This window comes from Coloeus monedula (genome assembly GCF_965178545.1).
Source record: "Coloeus monedula genome assembly, chromosome: 6".
Classification (NCBI taxonomy): domain Eukaryota; kingdom Metazoa; phylum Chordata; class Aves; order Passeriformes; family Corvidae; genus Coloeus; species Coloeus monedula.
The window spans coordinates 39,951,190-39,962,893 of record NC_138786.1 but is presented as its reverse complement, the minus strand read 5'-3'; the positions used below and the strand labels follow the sequence as shown (position 1 = coordinate 39,962,893).

Here is an 11,704-nt window from a genome sequence, read left to right as displayed (position 1 = left end):
AAAAGTGGCAGAACCAAAACTACATTTCAGATCTTCCTCCATCCTCATCTAACACATCTCCTTTAGAGCATGTTACTTTACTACTCAAGTTAGATTTTGGTAATTATTGTGCAAATGAACCTTTGAGAAAATAACTTGAGGGGATACTACATGCAAAGTCTCACTACATGTAAAGTGGCTGCATAAACTGATTCTCTTGTTTCAAATAAATTACTACATTTCTGCATCTGACCCAAACTAGATCTGCCTCACTGGAGTCCTCACTGCCCTTTGGAGCCACATGTATGTAATATGACAGCAAAGTGAGGACCAGAACTTTTGATGCCTGGCTGCTCAGTTTTGATTATGGAATAATAGAATTATTTAGGTTCGAAAAGACCTCTAAGGTCATAGAGTCCAACCATTAACTCAGCACTGCCAAATCTACCTTTAAACCATGTCCCTAAGTGCCATATCTACACATCTTTTAAATACCTCCAGGGATGGTGACTCCAACACTTCCCTGGGCATCCTGTTCCATTGCTTAACAATTCTTTCATTGAAGTAGTTTTTCCTAATATCCAGTCCAGAACTCCTCTGGTGCAACTTGAGGCCATTTCCTCTTGTCCTGATACTTGTTACTTTTGGGAAGAGACAGATCTCCAGCTCACTATGACCTCCTTTCAGGTAGTTGTAGAGAGTGATAAGGTTATCCGTTCCCTCAGCTGCTCCTCATCAGACTTGTGCTCCAGACCCTTCACCAGCTTTGTTGCCCTTCTCTGCACTCGTTCCAGCACTTCTATGTCCTTCTTGTTTAGTGAGGGACCCAAAACTGAACACAGGATTTGAGGTGTGGCCTCACCAGTGCCAAGTATAAGGGGAGGATCACTTCCCTAGTCCTGCTGACCACACTGTTTCTGGTACAAGCCGGGAAAATTATTAATGGCGTTTAAGAAAGTGCAACAGGATAGAGAAATTACCACAGGTTGTCCTGGCTTCTTAATGCAACCTCTGATGATAGAGTATGTTCAGCACTTCATATTACTGTCAGAAAATGACTGCAAATAAGCTTTAAAATGTAAACTGTGGAGAGGGAAAAATAAGGGCAAGAAGAGCTAAATCATGGGTTGAGAGAAGAAAACAAAGTCAGCTGTGGAGACAGACATCAAGGAAGAAAAGAAGACTCATCAACTGTGAAATATAAAGGGCAATATCATATTAAATAATGGGTATCAAAAGTGCATGTATACATGTACATGTATAAAATACAGCAAATTATATGTGTGGAGCTTGTTGTAAGTGAAAATAAACTGTAGCTTCTTGCTGCACAAACCTGGAACAACCTTTTTTGCAACATACATTTGCAGGAGCAAAAAACCAGCTGAATATCAAGTCATAACAAAACCAAAAAAAAGAATAATCTGAATTTTAATTACATGGAAAGGTAGACATTTACATCCGGGCTTTGGCCCATGAACAGTCAAATATAGAAGCCAATTTTATTACTGTGCACTGGAAGTGACTCCCCTGTAAACTCCCTCATAGTAATTTGTGCCACCAAAACCTCTCTGTCACTCACTGTGTGGCATGCCCAAGCTGCCATGGCTTCACTCACCTAAATGCACATTAACTCAGCAGAGTTATTTTACTCTGTATTTTAAAGGCTGCTGTAGTGAACAGTGTGTAAACAACAGGGAAATTTCAGCCTAAGAGTGATGAGAAACTGAAATTTTAAAATTGAATTTCAATACTCGTATCTTTTTACCTGCAGCATCAGGAACAAATCTTTCAGTTCTGAAAACAGCCATGAGATACCTTTTCCTAAACATTTTCATTTGGGATCTACAAGTCCCTTTTAGCATAATTTCACAATGTGCAAGGCTCACACTATTTTATTTTCTGCCTGAAATCTGAAAAAAATAAAAAAAGCCTCAACCGAATTTGGTAGATGGTCAAAAGACTCAAACCCAGTTATGGTCACAGAAGGTTTGTGTGTGTGGCTTGAGAAAAATCCCAGTTTATTGTCTCACTGACAGGAGACAGATTCTTGACTTTGCAGCAGCCTGCTCACAAGTCACTGTATGCGATGGCCAGTCCATCAGTGTGTACCCAGCCTTTTGGTGACTTGGCATGTCACAGAGGAAGAAAAGAAAGCCTTGTGAAAATAATAAAGGGATCTTGTAGAATTCTGCAATTTTGGCTGCCAGTTTTATTCTAATAATTCAGTAGAATTTAATTAATTGAGGATGTTTATCAGAACTTAATGGCTACTTTAAAATGTAAGTGATATCAAATAGTGCAGAACAAGGAATTACACATTGAAATCACAAAATGCCTTTTGTCTTTATGAATGTCTGTTCAGTGTGATAGCGATGGTCAACAGGACAGCTTTTCCCAAGGAAACTTTTGTCCTCTACTGCAGTTTCTCAGCAAATGCTTAAGGACTTTCCTTCTATCTTACCACTCATCCCATTTTCCTAGCACCACCCACTTCACTTTTAGGGTCAGATTCTCAAGGGGCTTTAGGCACCCAATTTCCTTTGAAGTAAAGAGTGGTTAGATGCCCAAATGCCAGGTGTATCTGGATGAGGGTCACTGCCTCTGCCTGAGCACAGCCCTTTTCAAGGTCATTGAAGCTACTGGCTGCCCCTGAGCTCCAGCTCCTGGAGCCTGAGTGTCTTGCACAGGTGTGTTATACAGGAAGGGAAAGAGGCCACATGCTCCATATACGAGCTGAATCTGGGCCCAAGGTAATGCCCTGTCTTGGGCATGCTTTGCCCCTCAGCTGCAACCTGTTCCTGCGTCTCTGTACATCCCATGAAGGCTGAGAATGTGGGATGAAAACTGGGCAAAGAGACAAATGGCATTGCAGTGGTGGTAGGTACAGAGCTTGTACTCCAGCCAGCTCTTAACAGAACAACTGCTGCAGTTTCATGAGCCAAATAACCCCAGTGGGAAGCAAAAGCCCCATCCCCTCATTCTTTCCTGAGAGCTGAGCTTCACGGAGCCCAGAGGAAGGAAAGCACAAGCAGCTGGCTAGCCCTGCTCATGTCTACACCAGTTTGGCTCTGCACAAACTAGTCCCAAACCAACTCACAGACCAAGGGTGGGGGGGGGAGGGGGGAGGGGTTTCCCTTGCTGCTTTGCTTTCAGTCAACTTGCAAAATAATTCCTCTGGGATGATCACACAGAGCAAAGGAAAAACTCAACCCTGTATCCACCACTGCTGTGAGGCATCCTTATTTCGAGGAGCTAAGTCTCTTGCTTAAATGCAGAATAGAAAATGGAGGGCTTCATAAAAACTGTAAGTCTTGGATAGCACACTTTGCACACATCAGATTTAAAATTATTATTCATTTTAAATTAATGAGGTTTGCAAAAAACCCAAACCAAGCCAAAAAAAACCCCAACAAAATAAACTGATAGCAAAGGGTGTCGTGATTTGGATGGGATGGGAGTTGGTGCATCAGAGAAAAAGAATTTTCAAAATTGGCTGCAAAAGAAAGAAGTTTATTTTTTTTGTCGAGGTCTTTAATAAGTTAAAGTCGATGTATTTAGGTACTGGAAATAAAGAATAGTCATTTAAAAAAAAAAAGAAATAAAGGAGGTGCAGGTAGTTTCGATGCATCAGGAAATGTGCACAGCAAATTACGTTATTCTATGCTGAAAGAGAGACAAATACATCATACAGAAATACACAGAAACCAGTTTCCTATAAGGAATATTCCGTGCCTTCCACAGTCTTGCCCTAATTAGAAAGTGTGTTATAATGAGTATCAGTTGCAAAGCAAAAAGACAAATAAGGAGTTATAGTAATTTTCAAAGTCTAAAGCTGGTTTGTAGTTGAGAGGGAAAGATACTATTTTCAGATGATGAAGGAAAACGGTGCAAAGTTATGGGAAAGTTCACTATTGAGAAAAATGAAGTAAATAATTCTTTGGTTTTACATAAAAGGTGGAAATTTCCCTGTTTTAAAATAAATTCTAAAATTCACATTAATTTCTGTGAGGTCAGGTTTTCATTTTAGTCAATTCAGTGTATTGCTTTCAACGGCCCTGCAGATGTAGAGACTTCCTCCTTAAAGCCGGGACTACATCAGTCAGAGCCAGACGGACACTGTATCAATAATATTTTCTCTTTTTTCTTTTCTCTCCTCCTGTATCGAAGTGTAGGGACAATCAACTGGTTTAGGGAAATACTTGATTTCTGCATCTCACATAAATCGATTTGGTCAATCTGCTTTGCAATCCTCCACTGAGCACAGTAAATGAACCCATTCAAGTAGGAGAAAAAAAAAAAAAAAAGGAAGAAAGAGAGAAAAAAAGAGTTATAGAAAAAGCCTCTATTTTCTCAGGTGGTCGGAGGTGTTTTTACAGCGGGGGCTGGTAAGGAGGGGTGCCGGGCAAGGGCGCGGCGAGAGCCCCGACGGGACGGTCCGACCCAGCCCCGGGATATCCTCAGCGGGCCGGGCAGCCTCTCGGGCAGGAAACCCCGCGGTCCCTCTGAGGTTCGCCGGGAGCAGCCCGGTCCCCACTGCAGGGTTACCTCCACCTGCGTCCGCGGCTGGCGGAGCCGCCGTACGGGGGCCACAGCCACGGAGCCCCCACTTGGCCCGCTCCAGCGGCTTCGGGGACACGGCCGGAGGCCCGGGCTCCTCACTCTCCTACCCCGTTTCACACGAGCCGCAGCCACGGGTGGTCGGCGGCGAATGAGCTGGAAAGCGCGCTGCGAACAGTGTGGAAACAAGCAAAGATTTTAAACTTTATTTCTTTACCCCCTTGGAAACGTGAAAATTCATTTAAACGGGCGAGGGGCTAGGGGGAGAGAAGTGTTTCTGTGGATTTATCTGGAGGGATGAGGTGGTCGGGCACACGCAGCCATCCCCTTCGGGCCCACGGAGCCCAACAAGTCTCACCCCGCGGGCCCGCAGGGACGGGATCACGGCGGGGTGGATCCTGCTATAGGTCCCCAGCGTATCTGCGGGCGGAGCACACGCGTGGGCCCTGCCGCGTACTTGTAACAGCCCCGGCGAAACGATTGCCCCGGCTCTTCCCCGTGGACACAGTCGGGGAATAGGCGGCTCTCGGTGGGGTGCCAAGGACACCCGCCGCCGTAGCGGCCTGTACAGAGCGGTGAGCGGCAAACCCACCTCTCGGTCCAGGAATCCTTTCCCCAGGGGAACCGCAGGCCCAGGGTCCCGCGGGCAGACACGCAGGAGTCTGGCCGGAGAGAGTGAAATCCGAACCGGCAAACCCCGAAATGAGGCCGGGCAGCCAGAGCTGAAAAGCGTCCAAGTCTGTCTCAAGCAAACCAAGAGATGAAACATTTCAGGTTATTACGTTCTGCCTTTGAAGCAAACCGTTTCCCGCAGATAACAATGCGTAGGTATATTTAGACAGCTCGGCTCGTCCAAGGGGGAATGTGTCTTGCGCTATTTGAGAAAAACTCTAAGAGTAAGTGCAAATATTTGATGCTGGAGAGCTCTTAAGGCTTGAAGAGTACCATTTACTTATTTCTACACATCAGTGTGGGCTTAGGATGTTAAATAGATTAAAAGGCTAAGAGAGGTCACTGAAGTAGACTCTCTTTCTCTCATCCTGACTTTTTTTCCTTGCAAAGTTTTTTCACTTTCTTTAGAGTGTCCTTGGCAAACTCCTCTTAAGAGCCACCTCGGATACTGTATAAGTTTGTGGTGCTCTGAACACCGGCCCCTCTTCTCCTCTAGTCGACCCCCCCGAAACTCCTCTCCAGCACGGGCATTCAGCAAATATTTGCCTGCGGGGTCAAGATATTAATAAGCACTTTTCGGCCGCCTTTTATACCCGGGGCGCTCGGGACCGCGGGGCAGCGGCGGCGCTGCCGGCCGGGCCTGGACAGGTGAGCGTGGCTGTACCTGGCAGCGGGGGGGCCGGGTCCCCCAGTCCCCTCGCCAGGCGTGGGCTGCCCCGGCGGTGACACGGGCAGTCGGGGCTGAAGGGGACACAGGGGCGACCGCGGTAGTAGCCGCTCCGCCGAGGACGGACACGTCGTTTCAATTTAATCTCATTTAAAAAGACGTAACTAATAAATTTGTATGGACGGGGCTGCCGGAGACGTAAAGCAGAGTCGATAGTGGTTCAATCCCATTGAACCCTATTGAAAACCATGACAACAAGGAACAAGCTCCGATTTATCCCGGAGAGTTAAAGCACATTGTGGGAAGGCGTCAATCACCTATTATTCCAGATCTGAACAAATGCAAAATCTTGACTGGAACAAATGCTTCCAACAGGTCCGGGACATAGGGCTACATTTCCCTTTTGTTCACGGCCTAGCAGTTGGCATGTATTTGTGCTCCCCTCGCTCCGACCACCCAGGACGGCTGGGAGGCTGTGCTCGGAGCTGGGAGATAACTACTGTCACCAGGCACGCTTGATAGGTGGCTGCAGTAATCACGGCCTGGGAATCGTTTATATGGAGCCTGTCCAGTCCCGAAGAAATATGCGGGAACTTAGCCAAATGGAGCCTTGTGCCCCGTTAATTTCTCCCACAAATCTCGCCGATATAAATCTCACCTCTCCCTTGTCGTTACTGCTCTACTGACATTTTCCCCGAGAAGTGTAACTGCTCCCAGAAGCGACACACGGACCAGGGGCGGGGAGGGGCGGTGGCGGCCGGGGGCACGCGGGCAGCGGGTCTGGGGGGCGAGAGAGGGGCTGGATAGATATAATCTATACACAATAGCTTATAAATGCCTGTTTGGACAGGGAAATTGGAACCGACAAAGCGGCCGGAGAGAAGAGTATCTCCCCGTGTTTCTGAGTTTCTCTCTCCAGGCGCGCAGTGCGTCGCCGCAGGGTTTCGCGCCGTTCCCCCGTCGGGGATGAGCTGATCTGCTCGGGCGAGGCTGGGTGTCTCCTTCCCTCCACACTTTGCTCCATCCAGCCGGACTCGCCTCCCACTGCTTTCCGAGGCGGGCGCCGGTCCCTCCCGCGAAAGCGGCGGGGAGCTACGGGGAAGGCCGCTGCGGCGGGCGGGTGGGGAGCGTGTCCCGCCTCCGCCCTCTGCGGACCCACGGCTTGAGCCACGCTGCGTGACCCGCGTGAAACATCGCCCCCATCGGCCACTTCTACCCCTGCCCTGCCTCTGGGGACCGAGCCCTGTCACTGCGGCTTTGCGTTTGAACGGCCTGCTGAACTGCTTGTTTCTGTACCGTATTTTCTTGTAAGTCCTCGGCGGCCCCCGAGGCTGGGCAAAGCCCGATCGCAGCTTCGGGGGGGGGGGGGGGGGGGGGGACGCGGCGGCCCGCTGGAAGGCTGAGGGGAGAAGAAGCTGCCAGAAGGTGCTCGTGCCGCGGAGCTGCCGCCGGGCGTCCCCGAGCCGTGCCCAGTGTCAGCACCCTCCTCCCGCGGGGCGCCGGTCCTCGGGTTCGTTTGCTGCCTCTTTCGGCAGATGAAGCGGCGGTCGGCAGGGACGGCGCGAATAAATAGACGCGCCGTGTTTGATCTTTTCTCCCTCACCCCATCTGGAGTCGTTTCAGTCACTCACACACCCCGCCAGAGAGGATATTCCCTGGGTTAGTACAACGCAAACCGGTGGTTAAAAAAAACCAAAACCCAAACCTCCACTACCCCCACCCCGCCCCGACCCTTCCTTATGGACCGAGTATGCCAAGCTCCCGCCATCATCTTTCTCGAGAAAAAGGTGTACCTTCCATGTACTATGCCCTGGAGACGCAAAAAAACCCCATCCCAGAGATCCCCCTCCCTAACGCACACACCCGCCAGCCTTCCCCGCCGAGAGCTCAGCCGAGGTGTGAAAAATGCCCCGTTGAGGGTAGGAAACCTGCCAACAACAAGAGGGAGAATTTGAGGTAGCACTGCAAACAGCCCCGGCAAATAAAACAAATAGCGACTTAAATTCCTTCCAGAATTAAAGAAAGAGGCAAGAGGGGGGAAATAAAGAGGGAGAAGCGGGGAGGGGGCTCTCGGCAGGCTCTGCGGATGTCCTGGGAGGATTCACTTTGTCTGCGGATAGAAGGGACGCTGGTGGCTTCGGTAGCGGATGGAGGGGGGTGGTTGTTGGTCATCCACATGCCACCCAAGATGTTATTCACTGCTAACAATTACCATTATCTGTCCCCACTTTTGGCTAATCAGACAGAATATGTAATGATGAAGCCTGTTTCCTGCTGTCTTTGGGAGGTAACGGGTTATTCTCTCATGGGGGTGGCGGGAGGGGGGGGGGCTACACCTACTCCCATTAGGGCTTTAGCACTTGACTAATTCAGGTACTTAGCATCCTATAGACAGGGACGGTTTGAAAGCAGGCAGTGTTTGCAGTGGGGAGGACTGTTTATATAAACAGGACACCTCTGTAAACGACACTAATATTTGGGGTTAGGTGGCGATGGAAAGGAAGGTCCTCTTGAGCCAAGAGATTCCCCAGTAACTGGACGCAAACCTTTCCTCGCAGCTTTTAAGGAAGGGGGTTCGGTTTGGGGTGATATTTTTTTGAGGGGTGTGCACAACCTATCATGGCCACATCTGGCAGGATCAGTTTTACAGTGAGGAGCATTTTGGATTTACCAGAGCAGGATGCTAATAGTATAAAGCAAGCCTCTGACCATCACCACTCAGCGGAGAACTATACCGGCTCGCCGTACCGACGGTGGATAGAAACAGACAGAAATCACTACCCCTGTGAGTATAAAACGGACAGGAGTTCTCCATCTCCACACAAATATCTTTTGTTTATTTCCCCTCTTCCTTTGAGGAAGATGCGAGGCAGCGAATTGCCAGTGTACATAGCCTACAGGATCGGGGGAATCCAGGCTAGGAATTTTATAAAATATTACCGAATTGCAACAATGAAACAGCAGAAATGTCCCGACCACGATCTTAAGACAGAAAAGAGGGGGGCTTTTTGTTGGGTTTTTTTTGTTTGTTTGTTTATTTGTTTGGGTTTTTTTATGGGGTCGGTGGGGGGTTTTTGGTTTGGTTTTTGGGGTTTTTTTGTAGGTCTGTGCATGTTCCCAGCTATGGCAGAAAGCAAAATCTCAGGCTGTGTCCACCTCTCTCTCTGATCTTATGGTTTAAGCCCACTGCCCGGATTATTTTTCTAACCCCCGTTTCACTGGTGCAAGAAATCCTGTCTTTTTGTGCTGGAGGGGTTTGAGGCCACCCCACGCTCGGCAGAGAAAAGCTGAGCACTCCCCGTGCTTCGCCTCCCCGCACTGCCGCGGAGCGCCCTGCGCGCCACCGCCTAGATGCACGCACCTGCCACGGCGGCGGGCAGGCTCCGGCTCGCAAACCCAGCTGTGTAGCACCTCGCACACATGAATTGTGCCGCAGATATCCGGCGTTCATTGTATACCTGTGTGTGCACAGGGGGACACCGTCCTTTGAATGGGTGCGGGAACACCACCGGGATAAGTTAAATATTTAGGTAATCGAGCGGCGGGTGAAAAGCAGATATGGAGGGACCGGCGGGCAGCCCCATATTCTGATACAGTGCGGAGGGCACACGGGGGCTGGCAGCCCGCAATCCCCGGGCTATGCGCGACGGAGCGGCCGTGCCCCTGCGGGGATTACCGGCGGGGAAGAGACGGTCCCCCACGGGGAGACAGCCCGCTCCGTCCGGTGGGCTAGGTTTAGCTTATTCGTAGGGTTAGCTCACATCTCTTGTTGACTGTTGGGATTAATCCGGCCCGGTAAACAGCCGGGGCCCTCCCTGCGAGAGACGTTTCAGCTCTCGGCGGCCTCCTCGATGCCAGCCCCGCTCCCCGGCCCCGGCTGCTCCCTCTCTCTAACCCACTCGCTGTCCCCAGCTTCCGACGAGAGCGGCCCGGAGATGAGCCTGCCCGACTCCACCCAAAGGTCCCTCCCCGCCCGGGGCTCGGAGGCCGAGGAGAAGAAGAAGAAGCGGAGGGTGCTCTTCTCCAAGGCGCAGACGCTGGAGCTGGAGCGGCGGTTCCGGCAGCAGCGATACCTTTCGGCGCCGGAGCGGGAGCAGCTGGCCCGGCTGCTCAGCCTCACCCCCACACAGGTGAAGATCTGGTTCCAGAACCACCGCTACAAGATGAAGAGGGCGCGAAGCGAGGGTCCCGGCAGCCCCCAGCCACGCCCGCCCGCCCTGCTGCGCCGGGTGGTGGTGCCGGTCCTGGTGCGGGACGGGGAGCCCTGCCGCGCCTGCCCTGCCAGTCCTCCGCCGCCCACCGCACGCCCCAAGCTGGGCTGCGCGCTGGCGGGATGCAGCGCCCAGGCCGCCCTCGCCCTGCAGGGCTACCGAGCCTGCCCGCCCGCCGCCGCCCTCGGCGTCTTCCCCGCGTACCAGCACTTGGCGCACCCCGCCGTCGTCTCCTGGGGATGGTGACAGCGGCACTCAGCCCTCTGGGGCCGGACTCATCCCACGGGCGCGGGGCTGCCCGCCCCGGCCCCGGGCTCTAGCGCGGGGAAGGCGCCCGAGGCGCACCGGGGCACCGCGCGGCCGGGCTCGGGCGGGCCGAGCGGCGGAGCGCGGCTCCGGGGCGGCGGCAGGCCGGGACGAAGCTGGCCGGGGCCACGCTCCCCTCCGCTGGCCTCACCCGAGGGCAAGGATGCCGCGTGAGGCTTGAATTTTGTAAAACTTCTGCTCCTCCTCCTCCTGTTCGAGAGATTCCTTGTTAAACACTAATGATCAGCCTAGCGACCTAGTGTATTTTAAAATAGCTGAATCTTCCAGTGACTAATAAAATGATTTTTGGCAAATAAATTTTCCCCGGCGGAGAAGTGTAGTTTTGACGATTGGGACTATTTCGTAGGATTGCCTCCTGTGCTATAAAAACTTAAATACTTGTCTTGATAGCGCCAGTCGAATTTGACTTTCAAGTTCGTTTATTTTACCCACATGCGCCGGTAAACGGCGAATAAAGTTTGCTGCAAGCGTCTTACTGTAAACGGGGCGATAATTCCTACAAGAAGCATGAGCCCGGAGTCTCCCGTTCTCCCGCGCCCCACGACTTTGCGTTTTAAGCGGCGATGTCTTCCCTAGAGCCGGTAAGGCGGGATCCAGAATTAAGCCAATCTTTCCGTTAGCCTGAAACCGGTCCAAATTTCGACTGGGGAAGGACAGCCAAGAAAATTATGTTTTGAAACTCTTTGATAAACTATCGATTTTATTACTTTGGGGTGAAAATAATAATATATATTTTCTGCCAACCGCCAATGGGGGAAAAGCCCTAAAACCCCCCTACAAAGCTAAACCCAGGTCCCTGAAATATGGACTAGAGCGGCTGCTTCCGTCCCTCTGACGGCACCTGCGGACCACGAACGCAGAAGGAATATTTTGGGGGCAAAGATCCCAAGGGACTGATGCAGACAACTTGGCCGCCGAGGAAAGGCTGTCGAAGGAAAGGGCCTGGCAGAAGATATTTGAGTGGGGTTTTTATTATATAATTTTTTATTTATTCCCTGGAAGGGGATAACTTTGGACGAGATATGCCCCTGGGATGTGCTGTGCTGCCTACACATTCAGGGGAGCCCACGGAGAGCGAAGCTGCGAGGTGTTGCCGTCGCGGATGAGGAGGTGACCAAAAGCGCACACCGGTTTCCGTGAGTGATTTTGGCCGCCTCCCCCGCCAGAATGGCCCCGCTCTCCTCCCAACCCTACCTTACCCAGGGCTGCGCACCCTCCACCCTGGCGGCTCGGTGTCGCATCTGTCCTCGGTGCGGGAGGATCAGACCCAGCTACAGTTCAGGATAGGCCG

General features: G+C 51.4%; 1 protein-coding gene across 1 annotated transcript; it reads left to right on the top strand.

Annotated features, from left to right (window-relative positions):
- Positions 1-8,494: 8,494 nt before the first annotated feature.
- NKX2-8 (NK2 homeobox 8) lies at positions 8,495-10,332 on the top strand (the record flags this gene model as incomplete). Its single annotated transcript, XM_082283942.1, has 2 exons — positions 8,495-8,660; positions 9,788-10,332. The coding sequence occupies 2 exons, from the start codon at positions 8,495-8,497 to the stop codon at positions 10,330-10,332; spliced, it is 711 nt and encodes a 236-aa protein (XP_082140068.1).
- Positions 10,333-11,704: the final 1,372 nt, after the last annotated feature.